At 43.2% G+C, this 25003-nt stretch overlaps 1 protein-coding gene across 5 annotated transcripts in view; it reads left to right on the top strand.

Moving 5' to 3' along the window:
- The window catches only part of ACAP3 (ArfGAP with coiled-coil, ankyrin repeat and PH domains 3), a 135041-nt gene that overhangs the window by 77426 nt on the left and 32612 nt on the right, over positions 1-25003 (top strand). For 3 of the 5 annotated variants that reach the window (XM_075189740.1, XM_075189739.1, XM_075189737.1), the window contains exons 5-10: positions 3497-3555; positions 7984-8167; positions 8412-8456; positions 10232-10327; positions 10964-11038; positions 12980-12991. In XM_075189740.1, the coding sequence (XP_075045841.1) occupies positions 3497-3555; positions 7984-8167; positions 8412-8456; positions 10232-10327; positions 10964-11038; positions 12980-12991 (471 nt within the window). The remainder of the gene's footprint in view (positions 1-3496; positions 3556-7983; positions 8168-8411; positions 8457-10231; positions 10328-10963; positions 11039-12979; positions 12992-25003) is intronic. The other 2 variants (XM_075189741.1, XM_075189738.1) reach the window with 1 other exon arrangement.

Genomic DNA, 25003 nt, shown 5'->3' with positions numbered 1-25003 from the left:
TACACATACTCCAGGCACCCTGCCCTCTCTCCCTTTCCCCTTACACATACTCCAGGCACCCTGCCCTCTCTCCCTTTCCCCTTACACATACTCCAGGCACCCTGCCCTTTCTCCCTTTCCCCTTACACATACTCCAGGCACCCTGCCCTCTCTCCCTTTCCCCTTACACATACTCCAGGCACCCTGCCCTCTCTCCCTTTCCCCTTACACATACTCCAGGCACCCTGCCCTCTTTCCCTTTCCCCTTACACATACTCCAGGCACCCTGCCCTCTCTCCCTTTCCCCTTACACATACTCCAGGCACCCTGCCCTCTCTCCCTTTCCCCTTACACCAGGCACCCTGCCCTCTCTCCCTTTCCCCTTACACATACTCCCGGCACCCTGCCCTCTCTCCCTTTCCCCTTACACATACTCCAGGCACCCTGCCCTCTCTCCCTTTCCCCTTACACATACTCCAGGCACCCTGCCCTCTCTCCCTTTCCCCTTACACATACTCCAGGCACCCTGCCCTCTCTCCCTTTCCCCTTACACATACTCCAGGCACCCTGCCCTCTCTCCCTTTCCCCTTACACATACTCCAGGCACCCTGCCCTCTTTCCCTTTCCCCTTACACATACTCCAGGCACCCTGCCCTCTCTCCCTTTCCCCTTACACATACTCCAGGCACCCTGCCCTCTCTCCCTTTCCCCTTACACATACACCAGGCACCCTGCCCTCTCTCCCTTTCCCCTTACACATACTCCAGGCACCCTGCCCTCTCTCCCTTTCCCCTTACACATACTCCAGGCACCCTGCCCTCTCTCCCTTTCCCCTTACACATACTCCAGGCACCCTGCCCTTTCTCCCTTTCCCCTTACACATACTCCAGGCACCCTGCCCTCTCTCCCTTTCCCCTTACACCTACTCCAGGCACAACACCAGTGAATGAGACATACCTCCCACCTGCGGGACAAAGTTGTCCCGGTAGAGATGGCGGGACAAAGCCCTCAAATCTGGAATGACCCGCCTAAATCGGGACAGTTGGGAGCTGTGGTTAAAGTCACGTGTTGTTCTTAGTCTGTAATCATCCATATAGTATCTGCAGAGGATGAGTCCACATGTTCTTTCCTATAATAAACATGCACGTGTTGAGCATAATTACAATGTCACTTTTTACTAATTTGCCAGTGTTTACATACCACATGTCACTACACCATAATGTGCGGTGCGTCTGTCTTTATCTTCTGTTCGAATGTGTGAAAGTCTGCTGCCCTCTGCTGGTTAGATAGGAAGATGCAATACCTTGCAAACACTTGTCATATTAACAGTTGATTTTGTTTAAAACAAGTTTGTTTTTTTTATTTTCTGATTTGTCCCCATACAGCGGAGACGTTGACAAAATATTGTGTAATTTGTGATTCTCCATAGGATTCTCTTACTTACAGTATCTTAGAGGTGAATTTCTTCTTTGCAATCAATTGCGCAATGAGCTACAGCCCAAAGCGGCAGGCCATGGAATCCGATGCGGTTCTCTAGAGTTAAACTCTGGGCGTTTTGCTTCGGATGTAGGCGACCTGTGACTTACAGGGTATGCTGAGACTTGTAGTTCCACAATAGCTAGAGAGCCACAGGTTGCTAAGCCTCTTTTACACAATAACCTCCAGTTTTTCTCCACTTTGCAGATTGTATTCCAGTTTTCTACAATGTTTTACAAAGTAAGACTTCAAATTCAGGACGCACATGACCACGTCTATATACTGTATAATTTCCTTGTAGGTGCTCTCACATTTATACCACACACCCCTGTACTGCCCTGTCTTTGCCCAACAAAGACGGGCTGACCGGTGGCACACTTTGTGCAGAGGGCAGCCACCTGCTACATCATCCGTGTTGTTTTCGAGAGGACAGATATTGCGGTGATACTTATTTAAGTAGGCTTCAGCCTTCGCCACCTAAAGCCTGCAAATGTTACCACCAATAAGGGTATTTTTAGGTATTACAATATTATTGTCGGCAGTAATGTATCCTGGATGTATAATGTACACTTGGATGACTTTATTTATGATACTAAAAGGTCTCCTTAATATTGTCCCAGCCATGTCGTGAGAGGAGAGAAGTAACTCCGTCTTCTTCACTTTGAGCTGCAATGGAGCCTTACTGATCTTGGTCTGTATAAGATCAGTGTATAAGCACAGTCCCAGCAGACCTTGTCTCCTAAAACTACCAACTAGGGGATGTTCTGAGGGTGAAGGTTGCAAATTCAGCCCATGTCTAAGCTGTGGAATCTGAAAGCTATCCTGAGACTGAATAAAGGTATTAAGGTGCGTTCCAGCAGAACGGCGAGATACCAGAGATGTGCCGTATCGCTGCCAAGCTACAGTATCCGGCAGGAAGCATTTCCCACCAAGCAGAGTTCCCCAGAGAGGAGTCTTGTAAGACATACCGGAGGAGTCACAGATACTGTATGATTGCCCATATGGTTGGTCCTTCCAGATTGTACGGGTAGAGAACGGGCAATACCTGTCTATAGCCTGAGTGGTTGGAGAGTACATATTCTTTTAAAAAAGGATTGCTGGAGGAACTGCTTCTTGAACAATAAATAAACTACATTGACCCTGTCTGCCCCCTGAGAGTTGGGCCCAAATTCTGAGTTTTTAGTTTTAACAAAATCAGATTTGCAATCTACCCTTTTGAATACGCGGCCCTACCCTTGTGAATACGCGGCCCTACCCTTGTGGATACGCGGCCCTACCCTTTTGAATACGCGGCCCTACCCTTGTGAATACGCGGCCCTACCCTTGTGGATACGCGGCCCTACCCTTGTGAATACGCGGCCCTACCCTTGTGGATACGCGGCCCTACCCTTGTGACTGCGCGGCCCTACCCTTGTGGATACGCGGCCCTACCCTTGTGAATGCGCGGCCCTACCCTTGTGGATACGCGGCCCTACCCTTGTGACTGCGCGGCCCTACCCTTGTGAATACGCGGCCCTACCCTTGTGGATACGCGGCCCTACCCTTGTGACTGCGCGGACCTTACCCTTGTGACTGCGCGGACCTTACCCTTGTGACTGCGCGGACCTTACCCTTGTGACTGCGCGGACCTTACCCTTGTGACTGCGCGGACCTTACCCTTGTGACTGCGCGGCCCTACCCTTGTGACTGCGCGGCCCTACCCTTGTGACTGCGCGGCCCTACCCTTGTGACTGCGCGGCCCTACCCTTGTGACTGCGCGGCCCTACCCTTGTGACTGCGCGGCCCTACTTGTATGATCACGCAATCCTACTCTTATTATGCTCAAATCAGTTAGATTCTATGGGCAGTAATTCATTTCCTAATGACGTGCTGGACCTTTGTAAAGAATGCAGAATCTGTATTCTCTTATTATAGATAGAGGTGATAGTTACTGTTATAATTTTACTTTTCCTATTTACGTATAACCAATGAATGAAATGTATTTGTTGTAAGTGGCAAATCCATAAGAATGGTAAAATAACTGTCAACTTTTCTCTTCCAGATCTTGTTTGATCAGGCGCAGCGGTCAGTACGACAACAGCTTCACATCTTCGTGAAAGAGTGAGTCACATTCACTATTTATATACTGGTTGACAAAAGTGCAAGGCAGAGGTTTGTGTTATGTGACCCCTGTGTCTGCAGAGGGCGCTGTTTGCAAGGTGGCGCTAACTCTTCTCTTCATGCAATCTATGGACAGGAAGGATTTTCCAGCTGTACTTGGCCTACATAGCCCAGGGGCACCGATGTATACATGGGTAGCTTATAACACCTTCTTGTAAATGCTCATGCTTGTACCTCTATGGATTTCATCCAGGGATATGGGTTTTGGGATGTCAGCCTCAGTTAGATTACTGTTATAACTTTTCACCTGGGGGTAATGTAATGACCTGCAAGCATGCAGTAACTCTGCAGCCAATCAGATGTTAGCTTTCATCAGTCTAAAGTTAGACTAGTGACCAAGTACCTTATTGGTTGCTGTGATCTAAGGCACATTTACACTAATTCACAGCAACTATTATTATTATATTTAGCCTTAGCTGCAGGTCTTAGTGTTTACAGCCAGAATCTTGTTTTAGTTGTATTGCGGAGGAACATTTACTAAACACATAATTGCAGCACAAATCACCTTTGTGACTTCACACTCTGACGTTTTCCACGGAAGCACAAGGATTTGCTGGCCAGCGCTTCCTGCTGTTGGTACAAACGTTTGTGGCAGCTAATGGGCGGAGTTGGGCTGTTCAGGCGCGTTACTTGCTCAGTGTGGATTAGACAAATGAGTGCACCTAGTTCTGCAACGAAAAGGAAAATGATTATAAACGATGCATAAGCCTTTTTGTACCCACAATAGGACTTGAATAATCTGCTCCCTATGATGTGCTAAGAGATTGGGTCTGGACCTTATACTTACAATGGAACACAAGTTACTCCTTACAGTTACACTTCTGTTTCAAATCACATTTCAACAAATGTAATAAAAACATTCAAACACACACAAGATACATGTTATAAAGATAGTTCCCCCACAATGCTGCAATCGTGACATTTGTTTGGGGGGGAGGGGTCGAAATGAAGCTATTTACGGTGAATCGCGTCACGAAGGAATTGAGCAGAATGCGGGAGAATGGCCTTCTCTCATGGGAGTCTGGGAAACCTGTCTCCCGGGAGAGTTGTCAAGTATCCCTAAAGTAGGTTGGACTTTAATGTAACATTTTTACTGTCTCCGTCCTGCACATTTTATGGAGCATCACCCAACTTGCAAAACTAGACACTGTGTTTAATTTTTTGGGGGTTGTCAAGTGGCATTCACCTTGAATTGCACACGGCAGACAAATTGACGTAGATAAATACACATGGAGGGCAATCAGTGCTGGTAAATAACGGAAGGTCATTGTCTCAGTCCCTTTTAAATGACGATGATAACAGGGAACAGTAGCTTGCATGCAGAAAATGTGCATACAGTGTACACACTGGACGTTCTGTACCTGTATTGAGAGTTACGTATATATTTGTAGCTGTTCTTAGCAGCTATTTTTATGGAAGACCAGATGTATTTGAGGTTTAGTGGCCCTTTAAGAGAGAGGAAAGCAGGTAGACAATAGAAAGAGAGCGAGAGCCTTGGTGAGTGAGAGATCAGGGAAATAATCCATCTAAATAGACAGAACAGCATCTTGTTGTGGATGGTATAAGAAGGACTCTCATTAGGGTGACACGTTCTAGCCCCAGTGTCTTTCTGGGGGGGCTGGTGAGTATTTTGGAACAGGCTGGATGTGTGCAGAGCCCTGTATGTAGGACACAGCCGCTCGGTGGCTGGCAGGCGGAGGGAGACAGTTTCCATAGCAACGGGTAATTAAGTGAGAATCTGTCAGTAGCAGAAGCTCCGTGGTACAGGGGGAGGGGGGCATAAACTATCCTGACATCCTACACACTTTCTTCTTCTCCTTCCTGTCTTCCGTGGGGCTGGCTGGCAAATATTAGCACTGGGGGGCAGGAAAACAATGCAGGTGGTTCAGTGACCCAAGGTAGCCCACTAAGGGACCAGCCCGGGGGCATATGCCCCCCAACCCAGCCAGTCCCAATCAAACCTGTCCACCTAATAGTGTGTGTAGTCTGCAGCATGACAGGGCGACCAATTATTTTCTCTCTCCTTGTTGGGGGCATATTCAATTAGGGTCGTACATCGCGGCTACGCGCGGATGCACATTTGTTTGTTATTAATACGGCACCGCTACATTTTCCTTCACACCCCTATGGGGGGGCAAAGGGAAATCCACAATGTTGCGGTAACGCCGAGTGTCTTCGGGTCCATTCCATTGAATATGCCCCTTAGTGTCACTTTATCTCACTGTAATAGAATTTGATGCTACTTTTTAGATAGAAAAATGTACTAATAAAGCAAATTACAACACAGGACCACTATACCTAAAATACTAAAAGAAAATGTTTCTTGTGATATCAATATATAATGTATGTAAAAGTCCCCTTGTATGTTACTGTGTTTAATGCAAGCTATTGTCTTCAGTTATCAGCCGTTTTAGTCCTTATATTGCGTCCAATGGGTCTGTTTTATGGAAGAAAATCTGACTTGCCATTTATTGTTGGCTAGATACACTGTACTAGAGGGTGTATCTAATGACATGATTCCTGACAACCGCATGATCAGGTATAATCACCAAAACCTTGTGTCCCCTCGTTAATTTTGGGATGTCGCTCAAGGTTTCAAAAATGACACAATGGTTTTCACACAGACCTGTCGTACTGCAATCCTGCCATGACTAATAACTAAATATATTAATAATAAGGATGTAAGCTCTCTCATGAACAGGGCCTAATCTGCCCATTGTTTTCTTTCTATATTTATTTTATCTACCTTGTATGTCCCTGTTATATTTATGTCTTGTTTTCCTGCTGTTCGACTCTGCGGAGCACAGGGACCCCTTACACATCTACGATAATAATAATTAATAAATAAATATTCAATATTCAGTTATGGTTCATACTCACAGGACTAATCAGTGAATTTGGATATATTTTGTGTAATTATGACCGCATTTTCTGTTCCTGACCTAATACATGAAAATAAATTAGAAGAGGGAATATTTTCTCCTCAGATTTAGAGAGCAGATTAAGATAAATATAAATTAAGGATTAGCATAGTACAGTTTCACCACAAAAAAAGCAATTTGCTGCCCCAGATTAACAAACGGAGATATTGTCCTTGATGTCCCAGTGAAGGTTTACAGCTGACGTATAGAATAATGGCGTTCCAGCTGTCATGTGACTGAATAGGGCGTTCTTCTCTGTTCTCACATCATATTCTGTCATTTGTAGAGATGATCCGCAGGTATGTGCTTAATCTGCTCCACAAATACCTGTCACGAGAGGCGAGCCCAGCATTGTACTGCCTGAGGAGACACCTGACTTGTCATCACTTACATCACCAACCATAACATGTGCATTAATGTAATGTACATAATAAAGTGCCATTATGTCATTAGTATTAAGTCTACCAACAGGGTAAAAAGTCACCAGTTTTTACTTTTTTTTGCAAGAAATTGATTATTTTTGGGTATTTTTTTTTTTTTCTTTTATTCAGTATTTATTTTTTAAGGAAAGTACCATAAAATCATTTGAAGGAAAATATACAGTATGCATAGTACATTTTTCAGTTTATTTATTTTTTCATTTTTCTTTTTTCTTTAGAATTGTATCATAAATTATAGGGGTTTAAGTCATTCTGAACACTGATTCCAGATTCACAAAAAATGCATATACAGATATTCTATTTAGATTCATGATAAATTGGCCTCTAGGGGCAGTGTTTCATTGGAGTTTACGGATGATCTTTGCATTAGCTGGGCAAGCAGTATGACCGGGCTGTTTTTGATGCAAATGTTCTTTCTTACTTACAGCACCATGTTTTACTCAACATTTATGGGCAAAATTAAAATAATAGGTTATATTTTCCATTTAAAAGGATAAAATGTATTTAATATTAAGCTGTATCTTTTAACGTGACATCACTACTAAAACGCCTGCTTTAAAATTATCTTTCCATGCAGAAAACAAATTTTCAAATATCTTTAATATGTTTAAGCTCCCAGACCATTTACCTACATATTTGTGAATATTATAGCTTTTGTTTAAAACAACTTCTTTTTTTTTTTTAAAGGTTGGGTTTTCTTGTCATTGTTAATTGTGGCCAATTCTGGCCAAACAAAAAGTGATTGTCATTCATCTTAAGCACCAAACAGGATCTGTTAACAATTTGTCCACACCTCTCAGGCGGCTGGATTGGACAGATCGTCCTATCGGACGCTCGGTCGAAGTGTCTGAATGATGTCACTTTGGCAGCTTGTTGGTTCTGTACCACGGCTTGTGTGGTCAGCCTAGTAGACCGTTTCATACTTCTAGTTTATGGACCACTGCGTACCTCATCTGTTCATGTTTACCCAGTCATGATTTGTGACTTGTTATCTGTGGAAATTTCAGGGATGTGAGGAAGTTCAAGGAGTCGAAGAAGCAGTTTGACAAAGTGAGAGAAGATTTGGATATTGCACTAGTGAAAAACGCTCAGGCTCCCCGTCATAAACCGCATGAGGTGGAAGAAGCTACGGGTACGCTGACTATCACAAGGAAGTGCTTCCGGCACCTGGCCCTGGACTACGTCCTACAAGTGAGCTTCTTCTTCCATCTCTGTTTGTAAATGTGTACGATACCTTGTAAATAACATTTAACATTATGTAAGAATTTATGTTCTGATTATTTTAGGCCTATGTTTCATTGTTACCTAAATATACACCTGGTAAATTTACCTATCTATGCAGAACGCCTCTGATAGTTGACTGCTCTGTGATATCATATGCTGTTCTGTGCTGCCATATCCGGAGTCAATGTGTGTTTGTCTTCCTTCTCTCTAGATCAATGTCTTGCAAGCCAAAAAGAAGTTTGAAATTCTGGATGCTGTGAGTATTCTGCTCATAAAAGGGATTACTTGGTGCCTGCCCTTACAGAGCTTCCTCCCGTAGTTAGACATATGGGGCTAGATTTACTAAACTGCGGGTTGGAAAAAGCGGAGATGTTGCCTATAGCAACCAATCAGATTCTAGCTGTCATTTATTTAGTACATTCTGCAAAATGACAGCTAGAATGTGATTGGTTGCTATAGGCAACATCTCCACTTTTTCAAACCCGCAGTTTAGTAAATATACCCCATGGTGTTCTCTAGCTGTTGTTTAACAGGGCATGCTGAGACTTATAGTTCAACAGCTGAAAACCCATAGAAATCCGAAGTCTGCTGTACAGTTGTGCTATTGTCTGTGTTTATTTTTAGTTTGTTATGCGCTTCCCTTGTGCAGCCTTTTTATCCTCGTTGTGCGTCTGTCATCTCTCGCTTTGTAGAATATTGTTAATAATTCAGACTTTTACATGATTCATCTCTTTTTTTAGTTTATGATTTCTTTTATTTATGGTAATGGTTTGTGAAATAAATAATTCAGTTCGCCAGATGTAATGGCATAAAAATATCCAAAGAAGGTAAAAAGGTTACCTGCACATTGTGCTGGCTACACACAGTGCTGATCCTGCTGCTTGGCCGACATTGAATGACAGGTTCGCTGTTCCATTTGGCCACACATGTAGTTTGCTAAATTGGTGAAGATCGGGCAGTTCAGCAGTCAGTAGATCACGCAGCCACGATAATAGTCGTCGTTCTTTTACCAACTTGCCCAAAACCAGATCCATCAGATTACTATTGGGCTGATTTTGGGGCCACAGAGAGTGTCACTTCCATTAACAAATAAAGTGGTCGGTAATCACTTACCAAGCACTTCTCACTGTATAGATATAATCTTTATTAGATTGTATCAAAGGTTCCCATTATCTCTTCGTTATGGTTTCATAATAACCCATTTGAACTGCGGGGGTCACATTATATAGACTGCTTACTTTCTGACTCATTTTTCAGATGTCATTGGGGATTTAAACACCCGACACCAATAGCTTTCCATGGTGCGTACTTGAATCCGTGAATCTCGTTCCCAGACAGTTTAGATGATCACCTGTGGAAACTATTTGTATATAGAGAGGAGATGTTAGATACATTTTAATAGCGTGTATCTAGCCAGTAGTACATATCAGATATGTGATTCCCTTATATAAATATGAGTCTAAGCTTTTTAAATATGCATTTTGTTTAAAGTGTTGTTCTCTGCCATCTGTGAGTCTTTGATTGCAGCTAGGTAGATGGCATATGGTCTTAATATGCCTATATAATGCATGCCATCCTACCCAAGCACCAATTGGTTGGATCTATGTCAGATTGGCCACACACATATGCTGCCAGTTGGGACACATTTAGCCATTTGGTTCAAATGCCAAATTAGTGCTATTAAACCACCATTAAATGTTGATTGTGACTACCAGTCACCTTGGGCTAACTTGCGCAGCCACGTGGCCAGTGAAAACTAAAGCAACCAGGCTGGTCATCCACATGGCAGCGTCTGTGGGTAGCTGTAGAAGATCTCTCATAGTGGGGCGATCTTTTGCAGTCCTATATAACATTGTTATAGTTACAAATTGATATATTATTATTTTTTTTACGTTTTCGTGCAAAGTTGTTTTGGAGAAACACAAACGAGGAGATCAGAAAACAAATACGCCTCAATTTATAGATTAAATTTGATCTTGTATCGCCAGAGGGTGACAGAAGCTGTAACCTGTGTTCTTTCCATTTCCACAGATGTTATCGTTCATGCATGCCCAGTACACCTTCTTCCAGCAAGGATACAGTTTACTAAATGAACTGAATCCGTACATGAAAAAACTGGCCTCAGAGGTGCGTATGTTACTACATCAGGGAGATCTTTCCTCCGCAGCATCATCTGGATACTTACGTGTAACAGACCATGTCCTGCTGGAGGATCATGAGACTTTATTTTATTTCATTTGCCTTTTATATAAAGCTTATATGATGTTTTTCTGGATTATACACAGAGTATTCACGTTTTTTTAAGGATTTGTGGGCTGCTTGTTCAGAATCAATTTGCACAAATACAATTGGTCAGCTCAAACAAGTTATGACCTCATTTGTTTGCCAAAGTGGCTTATTGGTCAGAACTTTTCCTTTGGGAACGATTCAGTTACCATCAAAGTCCCGTAGAGGCGTCGTGTGGGCTTCCTCTGCGGAATGTTCGGGTTTAAATCTTTGCTTAGTTTTGCTCGCACCTCTTAGAGATGTGAGCAAAAATAAGCGAACATTTCTGTACCGTAATTGCCGGTATAGCGCACATTAACCTTGAATTGGCCCCTTTGTAACTAATAAAGTTATTGACCAGAACTGCACAAGATGCTTCTCCGGGGAGTCTCATAATTAGCATTTCTCCTGTTGCAAAACTAGAGTAGCCATAACAGTGCTAACAAGACATAACTCAGAAGGTATTTAACATAGGTTTCTACGTGTTCTTATCCACAGTTGGATCAATTAGTCATTGACTCCGCTGTAGAAAAGAGAGAGATGGAACACAAGCATGCCACTATACAGCAAAGAGTAAGTACAATACAATCTGTAACTATCGTACCACGTATTACCCCCCTAGTTCCCTCTAAAGTTATATTGCAACATCCTGTCCAACTTCATGACGTCTCTAACGCCTTAAGGTGCCCTCGTTGCTTCCATTTTCTGGACTGAACCAGTATGCAGAGGTGTGCAGCTTGTTAATACACAAGGAAACAGTACATTGCGGGTTTAAGCAATAAGAGTATTCGTTCATTTATCAGAGGGCATTTCCCTTTTAAAGTATGTTTTGGTTTTCTTTAATAAAAAAATGACAATAAACGTAGTCTTTTTGTATGACGTCACTTCAGTTCTATATTGTTTCGCTGTGTACTATTCTTATGTCTGTTTCACTCTATTTTCAATATCTCTGGTATCTATTTCCATTCCTTATCATTGAGTGTTTCCTTATCCGTTAAAGCCATCATCCCCAGATTGCCACTCTCTGCATTGATATCTGTAATGAGATTAAATGGCATGGATGTGTATTGACATTCACGTGAGACAATAGATCCTGACAGCATCACAAATCAGTTTTAGTCTGTTCTCTCACTGGGAATTGTTCAGGTTGTAATTCACTTCCTTTCCTTCTTCTCTCAGATGGGGGGAGTGCCATTGTCCAAGGCAGGTGGATTAGTAAATTATTTTGTGGAGCCATGTGTACACAGTCTAGTGATGTTCATAGTTCCTGGTGTATTGATTCTGCATTCTCCTGAATTCAGTCCGTAAATATGTAGTTTCCATTGTGTGTAGACGACGGATGCACTATAACCCCTTCGCACATTATGATGTCATATCTGGTGGTCCCACACTGGAGATTGACTGAAGAATGGAAATGGGAAGGTTAAGCTGTTCTGCCTTTCCCCATTGATTCCCCATTGACCATTGGTGGGACAAGCAGCGGGGCCAGGAACCCCCCCCCCCAGTTTGGTTCTTGTCACCTTCTTCAAAGCTGATGCGCTGCTTGTACAGTGCAGGAACATTGTGGTGGGATGATGTCACCAGGGTTCTCCTCCCGCCAGGCAGCCTGGTCCTTGCTTGGCATGGCTGAATCATTGATTGAAAGGGAAGCCATTACTAGTAGAGTCATGCTCACATGGATCTAATAGTAACCACTATCTCAGTCAATATTCGATCCGGTTTCAATTGAATCGATTAGTGATAAATAATAGGGGAGATCTATTTGTGTGTCTAGGGATTCCTAAAAGTCTCATTGGTTTTAAAAAAAAATATATGTATGTATGTACTTGGGGTCTAGAGGAATACGTTACAGGATCATTGTCTCAGATCTCTCCTAGTATGCGAAAGTAGGTATGAGAATTATTGTGGAAGAGTGTTATATTCTAAAGTGTTATAAAGTTATATTTTGTCTGTTTTTTTGCCAATTGCAGTAAAATAATATAAACCATCTATTCCAATATTTTACTTAAATAAATCCTGGTACGTTCCCCCCCCATCCAAACATTTGCTTGGCTAGATTAAGTAATAATTCCTGGGGAAATAGGTGTGAAACTAGTAAAAATACTGGTCATAGAGGCGTAAACCAGCTCCGATCAGGAAGGGGTTAATGGATCCAGATCCGCTGTTGCCTGTTTATGTTGTTATAACACTATAATGTGCTGCCAGTCACTGGATTCTGTGCTGTTCCCCTGTACTAGGATGTTTCATAAAAAAGAGAGGATCTAGAGCAGTGTTGGCTAACCTGTAACACTCCAGGTGTTGTGAAACTACAAGTCCCAGCATACCCTTCCAGCAATAAGCTGCTTTATATTGACAAAGCATGCTGGGACTTGTAGTTTCACAAACACCTGGAGTGTCACAGGTTAGCCAACACTGATCTAGAAATAATTATTCAGTAACACATTTTTACATTCTGTTTCTTTTGTTTTTTAACCCCTTCTCCCATCACCTTGCTGGTTAACGTGTGATGTCCAGACCCTCCTACAGGTGAGTTTATTTTTACATATTCACACATATAAATGTGTGTTTCCATGATTCAGGAAACATCTGCATATATATTATTATTATGATTATTATTATTTTTATTATGTTTTATGATGATGGGTCTTATTCCACCGCTAGGAGGCAGGGGGCTGATTCCTTGTTAATCTACAACACTCGCATTTTGTATAGACAGACTTAGTCTCCCTAAAAATCCGGGAGACCCTCAACAGTCTCCCTAGAACCAAATAGCTGCTAAAAATCATCTATTATTTTTATTTATGAACAGCTATTCTCCCTAATTAAATTGTTTTTTTTACTATTAAGCTGAAGCGGCTGATCAGTGTCCATACAATGCATCTGACATTTTATATTTTTATGTATTTTTAATAAATTGTGTATTCATATATATAGTTTGCAGTATATTTTAGAGTATTTTATTTAGTATATCTCCGACAACTTAATTCTCAGCTCCATTTCTTCATATCTGTGCGGGCTGCTACACTGGGACATGGAAGAGAGACCGCAGCGACTGATTTACCACCTAAATTGCTTAGAATAAGAATTTACTAAACAATGCATTTGAAACAATCTATATTTCAGAAATAGGGCTATTCTGAGGTTTCTGTTTCAGCAGAAAGAGTTCTGCAAAACTGTTTTGTTTGTAATTGTTGTAATCTTTCAATAGGCTGTCCATTGTGTCGTACAAGTAGTGAAATTAGTTATGTATCTGTGAGGAGTTTGTATGTTCTCAGCGTGTTTGCGTGGGTTTCCTCCGGGTGCTCTGGTTTCCTCCCACACTCCAAAAACATAGTAGTAGGTTAATTGTCTGCTATCAAATTGACGTGCGTGCGTATTAGGGAATTTAGACTGTAAACCCCAATGGGGCAGGGACTTATGTGAGTGAGTTCTCTGTATAGCGCTGCGGAATTAGTGGCGCTATATAAATAAATGGTGGTGATGATGTACCAGGTATAATATGACTGGTATGCAATAAATTTGTCACATCGTGAGGGCTGGCCAGTGGAAACATTTGCAGGGACAATACATTGCGCCCTCCAGTGTCTAACTTGCTCTTACCTATAGCTTCATAAGCAAGGGAGGAGTGGAAGGAAGAGGTGGGTGGGTGGATGGGGATGAAAAGGACACGATGAGGAATCTTTTGTCTCATAGCTGACAGACCAGGGAGTATATTTACTAAACTTCTGGTTTGAAAAAGTAGAGTTGTCGTCTGTAACAACCAATCAGATTCTAGCTGTCATTTTGTAGAATGTACTAAATAAATGATAACTAGAATCTGATTGGTTGCTATAGGCAACATCTACACTTTTTCAAGCCCGCCGTTTAGTAAGTATACCCCCATAGCTCTGGAGCCAGTTCTGTGGGTGCTCGGGCACCACCGTATGTGTGCAGCCCACAGCTACTAAACATATCTATGCATGGTATTTTTCAATTGTATGGGGAGGGGGAATAACATGAGCACCCCCAATCATTTTGAAAAGTTTGCTGTCATGCATCAGAGAGAGAGATGTCACACAGACCACAGACCAGCAGTTCTCTTAAAAACAAACAAAAAAAAACAACGCTCATTTTTACCGATATTATGATAAGTAATGCTTGTTTTTGCGTTACTTCTGTCAAAAAAAATATCCACTCGAGGAGTCCGTGGCCGTTCTGGAGCACCTGGCACGGATATTTAATAAGTTGAATCTGCCCCTTAATTTCTGGTTGAGTACAGCTACTTCCCTGCACAGTTACCTGCACTGGTTTTTATAACTGTATTTTTAGGAATGTGTGCACTGGGCACAAATGCAGCAAATATCGTCCATAGCCGATTTGGCATTTGTTTATAGTAGTGATTTATTGACCATGGTTTTACAAACGTTCAAGCTGTGGACATGATCTGCTCAAAGCACCGCAGGGTAATGTACCACAGGCAGCTGTAACACTATATGTATATACCCCTATACTACGGCTCAGGCTGGGGGCAGAAGGTCACATGTGAGACGTCTGCTCCTGGAGTCTGAGCAGGTTCACGGGGTCAGCATTTCTGCAGACTGTTCTTTCAGCTCCTGGAAAAAACATATTGGATATTAATAAAAATCTGGCTTTGAATTTGCAGCCAGTTTTATTTCTACAGATAATAATGACTTTTTGGCTGGTTGGATGGAAAATGAAAAGAACGCTGATGCTAATCCACTTTTCAACCTTATACAGCCTCATTATTATCATTAACACACTTAATTGTTGCTGAAGTTTGACTAATGTAAATCCAGAGTAAACAGAAACACATTGAAAGATTGTCCTGTAAACCCTCAGAGAATGGATGAAGGGGTTATTCACTTAAAACAAAAAAAAAAAACATTAAGGGAAACTACTTTGAAAACAGGTTTACACATTTTTTTTTTCCTCCTCTGTTTTTAAAACCGCCTATACTAGTGTCTTATAATTGTGGAGTATTGGTGTGGCAAAGGAAGCCTGTGTCAGCTAAGAAAAACGTTCATATGTGGCACGAGACTTCTCTAGAGCAGCCGAAGATGGCTGAAATGGTCCTTCCTGGAAGACACGAGTGTTGACTCCATTTGTGAGCAGCACATGGGAAAGCAGCTGCCTACATATGTCTGCAGTTGAACTGGGGACACATCTATGTGGCATGATCTGAACTGGAGGCACTACTGCATGGCATAATATGAATGAGGGGCACTGCGGCGTGACATAATATGAATGGGTGGCACTACCACGTGACATGATATGAACTGGGGGCACTACCACGTGACATGATATGAACTGGGAGCACTACCACGTGACATGATATGAACTGGGGGCACTACCACGTGACATGATATGAACTGGGGGCACTACCACGTGACATGATATGAACTGGGGGTACTACCACGTGACATGATATGAACTGGGGGCACTACTGCATGGCATGATATGAATGGGGGGCACTGCGGCGTGACATAATATGAATGGGTGGCACTACCACGTGACATGATATGAACTGGGGGCACTACCACGTGACATGATATGAACTGGGAGCACTACCACGTGACATGATATGAACTGGGAGCACTACCACGTGACATGATATGAACTGGGGGCACTACCACGTGACATGATATGAACTGGGGGCACTACCACGTGACATGATATGAACTGGGGGTACTACCACGTGACATGATATGAACTGGGGGCACTACTGCATGGCATGATATGAATGGGGGGCACTGCGGCGTGACATAATGAATGGGTGGTGCTACCCTGTGGTATGATATGAACTGGAGGCACTACTGCATGGCATAATATGAATGGGGGGCACTGCGGCGTGACATAATATGAATGGGTGGCACTACCACGTGACATGATATGAACTGGGGGCACTACCACGTGACATGATATGAACTGGGGGCACTACCACGTGACATGATATGAACTGGGGGCACTACCACGTGACATGATATGAACTGGGGGCACTACCACGTGACATGATATGAACTGGGGGCACTACCACGTGACATGATATGAACTGGGGGCACTACCACGTGACATGATATGAACTGGGGGCACTACTGCATGGCATGATATGAACTGGGGGCACTACCGCGTGGCATGATATGAACTGGGGGCACTACCGCGTGGCATGATATGAACTGGGGGCACTACCGCGTGGCATGATATGAACTGGGGGCACTACCGCGTGGCATGATATGAACTGGGGGCACTACCGCGTGACATGATATGAACTGGGGGCACTACCCTGTGGCATGATATGAACTGGGGGCACTACCCTTTGGCATGATATGAACTGGGGGCACTACCCTGTGGCATGATATGAACTGGGGGCACCACTATGTGGTGTGTACTATGTGCCCTTACCTAGACTGTTTGATAATGTTATTTAGGGAATAATACACAGGACATGATAGTGGCTCATAGCACCACAGATAATGCTACACACCTCACATGATGCAGAAAACCATTGTAATCCACCTTACATTTGCTCTATGACTTTGCCCCTCAAACAGCGTATCCTCTTACAATGAATAATTCACAATAAACCATAGTAAAATCTGTACAAGACCAGATACAATTAGATATGTGGATCACCTGTCTCCTAGTGCTAACAGTTGTGAGGATGGGAAAGAGGATAAAAGTTTAAGACCGGATTTTTCCTTTACCTAAATGTAAGTAATACAGAATCATCAATGTCATTTCCACAGTCACAGATGTAGGGGCTGTGACGGGGCTCTGTGTGCGGTCATCTCTGGACCCCCTGGGGGTTTGTTTCCTGGCCCTCTTGTTGGTGGTCACAGCACTATCCCTTTATAGTTCCCTAATGTATGAGCTCACCCACAAGTGCCTGTTTGGGTCTAACACAGGGCTGGTTAGTGACATTTGGGCAGCAGGCGGCCTCTATTGGTTTTCTTACATTCTCTGATCTCCTGAGCTGGGCGCTGACCTTAGTCAATAAGGGGTCAAGGGGGGAGTGTAGACATTTCATTAATGAAAATCTACTCATTACAGAGGACATTGCCACAAGCCAAATCCTGTTTTCTCCAGTTATCTGTGTCCATTATGTTATCACAAATGAACATTTGCGCTTTGCCAGAAATTGCAGATAAAACTATTTGTTTCTGTCAATTTGCATCTTGCAAAAAAAAGCACCATTTTTCCAGTGAGAAAAGATGTTTTTTATAACTAGAATTATTTTCACTTTATGTAATATTCTGCCCAGATAACTGTTAGTGACGCTAATATATTATTTATTATATTTATATAGTGCCAACGCATTCCGCAGCGTTTTACAGAGTCTCTGTCTCACTGGAGATTAAAGTCTATATATTATAACACACACACACTCACATTCACTAACCTCAGCCTACCACTCTTTAGGGAGTAAACCTACAAACACTACCCAAATAGTGCCCCGACCAGAATAGGACCCATTGTTATGTGAGACAGCAATGCTAGCCACTGTGCCACCATGCCGCCCTGTTTATATGTATAAACTCCTGTAAATATTATCTGTATAAATGGCAAGTTCTGGTGTTAATAATAATAATAATAATATTATTATTATCTTTGACTTATAAGGCGCCACAAAGGGTCCGCAGCGCCGTACATTACATATACAGAAAACAGAACCAAGACACAACATGATACAAAAATATATACAAACACAGGTGACAGGGTAAAGCAAATCAGATTATTTCTGGGACAGATAGTGAAAGGGATGGTAGAAATCAGCAAGAAGAAGGCCAAGGCTTAAGAAAACAGGGAAAACAAAGCTAGGGAAGCAGGCCAAGAGGTACAGAGGGTGAAGGAACAGTAGAAGGAGCACACAAGGAGAGAGGGCCCTGCTCATGAGAGCTTACATCCTAAATGTTATAGCTATAATCGATGAGTCCTCATGTCATAACTTCACTGTTCATTGGGAAAATCTGTGTATTATATGGAATACATTAATATGGATATCTGAAGTCACCTCTGAGATCTTTGGTGACTCCTAATAGCCTTATAATTCATTATCGTTTTATAATCATTCAGTTATATTAATCAATGTGTTTTGTGTATGTGTGTGTGTATGTGTATGTATATATGTGTGTGTGTGTGTGTGTATGTATGTATACAGGGCCGCCGAGAGGGGGGGGGAGCGGGTACATTTTACCCGGGCCCGGCCATGCCAGGGGGCCCGGGCCGGGCCCTTGCTGCTATTTTTTGTCATTTTTTTTTTTTATTTTATTTTTTTGTATTTTGCGTATTTTTATTTTTTTAAAAAAAAAATTCCCGCGGGGTAGGGGGAGGGGGGGGGGGGCGTTGCTGGGGGGAGCTATAAGAAATAAAAAAAAAAAAAAAAAATCAATACTCACGTGACCGCGGCGCCGCGTCCCTCCTCTCCTGTCTTCTCCATTCACACTGACTGTCGGGCGTGACGTCATCAAGTCACGCCCGGCAGTCAGTCAGTGAGGAGCGCCGCAGCCTGACAAGACCAAAGAAGAAGAAAGAAGAGAAGACAGAAGAGAAGAGAAGAAAAGAAAGAAGCTGACAAAAGGTAAGGAAAGAAACTGAGAGGCACAGAGGAGGAAAAGAGAGGCACAGAGGAGGAAAAGAGAGGCACAGAGGAGGAAAAGAGAGGCACAGAGGAGGAAAAGAGAGGCACAGAGGAGGAAAAGAGAGGCACAGAGGAGGAAAAGAGAGGCACAGGGGAGGAAAAGAGAGGCACAGAGGAGGAAAAGAGAGGCACAGAGGAGGAAAAGAGGGGCACAGAGGAGGAAAAGGGCACAGAGGAGGAAAAGAGGGGCACAGAGGAGGAAAAGAGAGGCACAGAGGAGGAAAAGAGGGGCACAGAGGAGGAAAAGAGGGGCACAGAGGAGGAAAAGAGGGGCACAGAGGAGGAAAAGAGAGGCACAGAGGAGGAAAAGGGGGCACAGAGGAGGAAAAGAGAGGCACAGAGGAGGAAAAGAGAGGCACAGAGGAGGAAAAGAGAGGCACAGGGGAGGAAAAGAGAGGCACAGAGGAGGAAAAGAGAGGCACAGAGGAGGAAAAGAGGGGCACAGAGGAGGAAAAGAGAGGCACAGAGGAGGAAAAGAGGGGCACAGAGGAGGAAAAGAGGGGCACAGAGGAGGAAAAGAGGGGCACAGAGGAGGAAAAGAGGGGCACAGAGGAGGAAAAGAGAGGCACAGAGGAGGAAAAGGGGGCACAGAGGAGGAAAAGAGAGGCACAGAGGAGGAAAAGAGAGGCACAGAGGAGGAAAAGAGAGGCACAGAGGAGGAAAAGAGGGGCACAGAGGAGGAAAAGAGGGGCACAGAGGAGGAAAAGAGGGGCACAGAGGAGGAAAAGAGGGGCACAGAGGAGGAAAAGAGGGGCACAGAGGAGGAAAAGAGGGGCACAGAGGAGGAAAAGAGGGGCACAGAGGAGGAAAAGAGGGGCACAGAGGAGGAAAAGAGGGGCACAGAGGAGGAAAAGAGGGGCACAGAGGAGGAAAAGAGGGGCACAGAGGAGGAAAAGAGGGGCACAGAGGAGGAAAAGAGGGGCAGAGAGGCACAGAGGAGGAAAAGAGGGGCAGAGAGGCACAGAGGAGGAAAAGAGGGGCAGAGAGGCACAGAGGAGGAAAAGAGGGGCAGAGAGGCACAGAGGAGGAAAAGAGGGGCAGAGAGGCACAGAGGAGGAAAAGAGGGGCAGAGAGGCACAGAGGAGGAAAAGAGGGGCAGAGAGGCACAGAGGAGGAAAAGAGGGGCAGAGAGGCACAGAGGAGGAAAAGAGGGGCAGAGAGGCACAGAGGAGGAAAAGAGGGGCAGAGAGGCACAGAGGAGGAAAAGAGGGGCAGAGAGGCACAGAGGAGGAAAAGAGGGGCAGAGAGGCACAGAGGAGGAAAAGAGGGGCAGAGAGGCACAGAGGAGGAAAACAGCGGCAGAGAGGCACAGAGTGAATAAAAAGGGGGGAAAGCAGCATGGAGGGCGCAGTGTAGTTGTGATGGGGCTTGTTGCAATGTAGTGTGTGTGCGGTAGGTGGTGGCTAATTAATGGGCGCTATTTTGTTTGTAGGGTGATGGTGAGGCAATTTAATAGTGGGGATTATTAATTTAAGATGGGGTGATTTGGGGCCTATTGAATGTGGAGGTGAGTTTGGGGAGGATGAGGTCTATTTATTAAATGTGACTATGAATTATTTAATGGCAGTGATGGTTGCGGGAAATAGGTATTGCTAGGCTGTTTGCATGACGGGAAATAGGTTTATTTATTACATGTGAATTCTATTATTTTAATGTTGGGGCTGGAGGAAGGCCTAATTATTAATCGTGGGTGCTATTGATTTAACGCTGCGTCTGACTGAAATTTTCTAAATGTAGCCATTTTTTTCCCAAATAGGTCCTTCTACATTCCAAGATCCAGGCAAGCCACAACTAAAGAAACCAGCAGCCTCGGGTGGAGAAAGTGAGAAGAACAGGTAGGACAGAGCAGCATAGTGTGTGAAATGTTGTGATTCTAGTAGGGACAATGCCAATGTTTGGTGAGCCCAGTGGGCGCAGGCCAAGACTGAACTGTTTGTGTACACACTGCATTCTTTGTATACTACACTGTGGTGCTGGATGTCTTAAAAGTCAGGAGTGCTTGGACATATGTGACGCTGTGGTGAATTCAGGACCTAGTGATTTTGATGTGCTAGCTATGCGCCCAACGGTGCATTGCCACGGCCCCAAATGTATGACCACATTCCCGAAAATTTTTGCACCGTCGTTAGGCTAGCCACGCCCCAATGGCGCATTGACACGCCCCTGAATGTATGACCAAACCCGCGTCGTGTTTTTTGCGCCGCCGTTAGGCGTCGCAAAAAATTTTTAGGGCTTACTCAACTATGGGGGGGCCCCATGAGTTTGTTGTACCCGGGCCCTGAATTCCTCTTGGCAGCCCTGTATGTATATATATATATATATATATATATCTGTATATATATATATATCTGTATATATGTATATATATGTATATAAATTTGTGTTTTGTTGTAGACTGCTTACAGAATCGGTGATGTATCAAAATTGCAGTTGGCGTTGTTTAAGTACATAGGGACAGACCGATTGTGTTATGGTAATAGACCGTGTGATTGCAATAAGCAATTTCTGCTTATGGCAAAGCCTGTATAAGAGGACAGTGGAAACTGAAGTTTCTTCTTCCATTTCCATTTTAAGGAGTGTTAAATGATGCTGCTCTTTTAAAATAACCTTAGTGATAAGAATGAAATACCAGCAGGAGCATCACGACTCATAAACCATCACGACTCATGGATCAGTCCTTGGCTGCCTTTTGCTGTCCAGCGGGGTGTGAAGCATTGATATTTGGGCTGTCAGGATTCCTGCATCTCTTCCCACTTGATGAAAGGATAGTGGTGATGAAAAGGTTAAAACACGGCTGGTTTCAGGGAGGTGGGAGAGCCAGATGGGCCTCTGTTGTTATCACCCTTGTGCTTTCTTAGCCTATCAGCATTGCCCCCTTGGAGAGAGAGAGAGGATGGGGCTCTTTTGTGATTTGAACAAGGGATAAAGGAGGAGTGGTATCTACAGATAGCTTCCAAGGATGAGAAATCATTATCACAATCACCTCTCTGACCTGGGGAGTAAGTCAATAAACACTATTGTCCCTGGTTTTATCAGTCTTCTGTCTTCCTCTTCCCTTTACTGCCTAGCTAGTGACAGCTGTATGCCCCCTCCTTGTCTTTGCTGGAGGCAGTGGGCTCTGAGCTCCTATGCGGACACAAGTAGATAGCCAAACAAGAGCCAGGTCGGTCTTCTCCTTGGCCGCATCAGGAAAACCACCTCTAAACTGGAAGGCGTAAGGATGCTTGTTTAGTATTCCGGACACACGACCACAGAGGAATGGCTGCTTCTGGTACGTGGATGGACAGGCTTATGGTCTGATTGCCAGGGAACAAATCCACAGAAGCTGAAACCATGAAGATATTAGGCTATCTGGAATACTTGGTGGTAAGTAATAGGATCTGGTGATTCTATAGGGAAGAAGTAGGAAGTTTGGATTTATTTTGTACCAGGTTATAGGTCTTACAGGCTCATTTGTATTAATTTTTGCCATTTGTATAGTTTTTTTTGCTGAATATGGTATATATTGATCTTTTAATAAATGTGTGTGTGTGTGTGTATGTTGTGTGTGTGTGTGTGTGTATGTGTGTATATATATATATATATATATATATATATATATATATATATATATATTATATATATATATGTTTGTGTGCATGTGTGTATATTATTATTTATGTGTCTATATGATCTATATATATATTGTGCAATTCAGTTGCAGAGGCAGCCACAATATAAAATTACATTATGCTGTTTTTATATATGTGTGTGTGAATTTAATGTAATATCCTATAGGGGAATTTATTCTGTAGATGTACCAGTAGTGTATTAGATTGGATGTTGTAGGCTCATAAATCCATCAGACCTCTGCGCAGTTGCATTTTTATTTTTTTCCTGTTTGAAAGTAGCTGTCTGTTTGGTGTCCCTGATCAGAGTATGCTTTTTCTTGTACCCTTTGAATTGCACAAATTTCCCACGAGGACACTCGGAAGGAAACTGTTGCCGTATTGTGTGTGGCCTCTCTGGCATTAAACGTGTTGCCACAGAAACCATTGTGATGTCACGGATGGAAGACAGCGCAGCGTATTGCAGAACGTGACGGCGCAAGGGGTTAACGCCTGGCAGCCTGCCCGGTGATCTGATTCGTGGTTTAACCCGTTCAGTGATCCATGGGACAATTTTCACATAGTTCAAGACTTTAGATAATATAATAAACACTTAGGGGTGTATTTACTAAAGTGCGGGTTTGAAAAAGTGGAGATGTTGCCTATAGCAACCAATCAGATTCTAGCTGTCATTTTGAGGAATGTACTAAATAAATGCTAACTAGAATCTGGTTGCTATAGGCAACATCTCCACTTTTTCAAACCCGCAGTTTAGTAAGTATACTGCTTAGTCCTAGTGTAGTATAAATAAGGGGTGCTTCAGTAATGTTCCATGGGTATAAACTGTACATGAATTCTGTTTTACCTTTCACTCCGAATTAATCTGCTAGTTTCCTGGCAACCGAGCCATTTACTTTGACTTAATAAATTGCGCCCATTTCCCGTGACTTGTTCATCTCATTTTACACTCCGTTATCATTATAATGAAGTATTACCCTGCCGGAGACAGGACTGTTTCTAGACATCTGTGGGCAGTGCAATTATAATACGACAGGGCCAGTAAATTAACATTTACAGGGCTCAACTGTATATTTCAATTTACTGGTATTATAATTGTCCCTCTTTTTGATATTTTTAAATAGCGAGCATTATGTGGGTATACTCTGGCTTGCTGTTCTTTACAAATAGTAAACATTCTCTTATCCATTATGTGAGGGGTTATGTTTGGTGCTGATGGTGTTGGTAGAGGAACATTTTCCAGAACTGGCACTGGGCACCGTAAGACCCTATAACAGCTCTGGCGGGGCCCTCGACAGAAGTGGCTGCACATCCAGACATTTCAAAATAAAAAAGGGATTTCCTAGGCAAAGGTTTAGTGATGGGAATCGATGCGTTTAGAAATTATTACAGCGTAAAATCTGTTTTTTGTATTTAGAGATGGAAATGTAATATTGAAAATGTTAGTAGCCAAAATTTTATGTTGAAAAAATGGCAGAATAACTTCAGAGAAGCGATAGCCAAAGAACTTCTGGCTGTACATTCCCTGATTTGAAGTAGAAGGGGGAAAGAACAAGTTGTAGCCAATCAGATTATTGGAATGTTCACAGATGCACAGAGTGTTTCAGGAGATCATCTTGTGGTGATCGCTCCACACACATTATTGAGTAAGTCATGACTCCCAACAAGCTGTGTGCTTGTGCAGTGGCGCACACATGACAAAATGGCATGGTCATGCCTAACGCAACACCCCATCCCCCCTTCCCTTCCATGAAAACACCCTTTGTACATGGGATATATCTCCAAGCACTCAGGACAATGGTGCCTACTGGTGGGATAGTCCCAGTAAAATCAGGACATTTGGGAGAGAGTAGTGATACGAGTCTCCCAATAAAATTGATGAGGAAAGATTTTGGTGTCATACGCACCTTTTATATGAAACCTGAGTTCACTAATTTAAATTGTTTCATTTATCCAAGCAAGCAAAATGTCTGCTCCCATTTATATGAATGAGTTCAAATATTTAGTAACTATATAAGGTTCTCTGTAAAGAATGACATGTTTTGCCAATCCTGGATTATAACTAGGGTATATTTCATTGTATGTCTGGGAGACTCCAGATACTCCTAGATTCCTGGCAGAGAAGGCCGTCCTGCATTCACTTTCTTATGAAGATGCAAATTGCCATCTTGGCCCGTCTGCATGATGACGCAAATTGCGTCCTTGCACAGCAGGGGTGGGGGTGTGATGATACAATTACTACATGCTTGCCAACTCTCCCGGAATATCCGGGAGACTCCCGAAATTCGGGTCGGTCTC

Source organism: Mixophyes fleayi, chromosome 11 (assembly GCF_038048845.1).
Source record: "Mixophyes fleayi isolate aMixFle1 chromosome 11, aMixFle1.hap1, whole genome shotgun sequence".
In the NCBI taxonomy this organism is placed as follows: Eukaryota; Metazoa; Chordata; class Amphibia; order Anura; family Limnodynastidae; genus Mixophyes; species Mixophyes fleayi.
The sequence above is the reverse complement of the archived record's forward strand: the minus strand, read 5'-3'. Positions and strand labels throughout refer to the sequence as shown.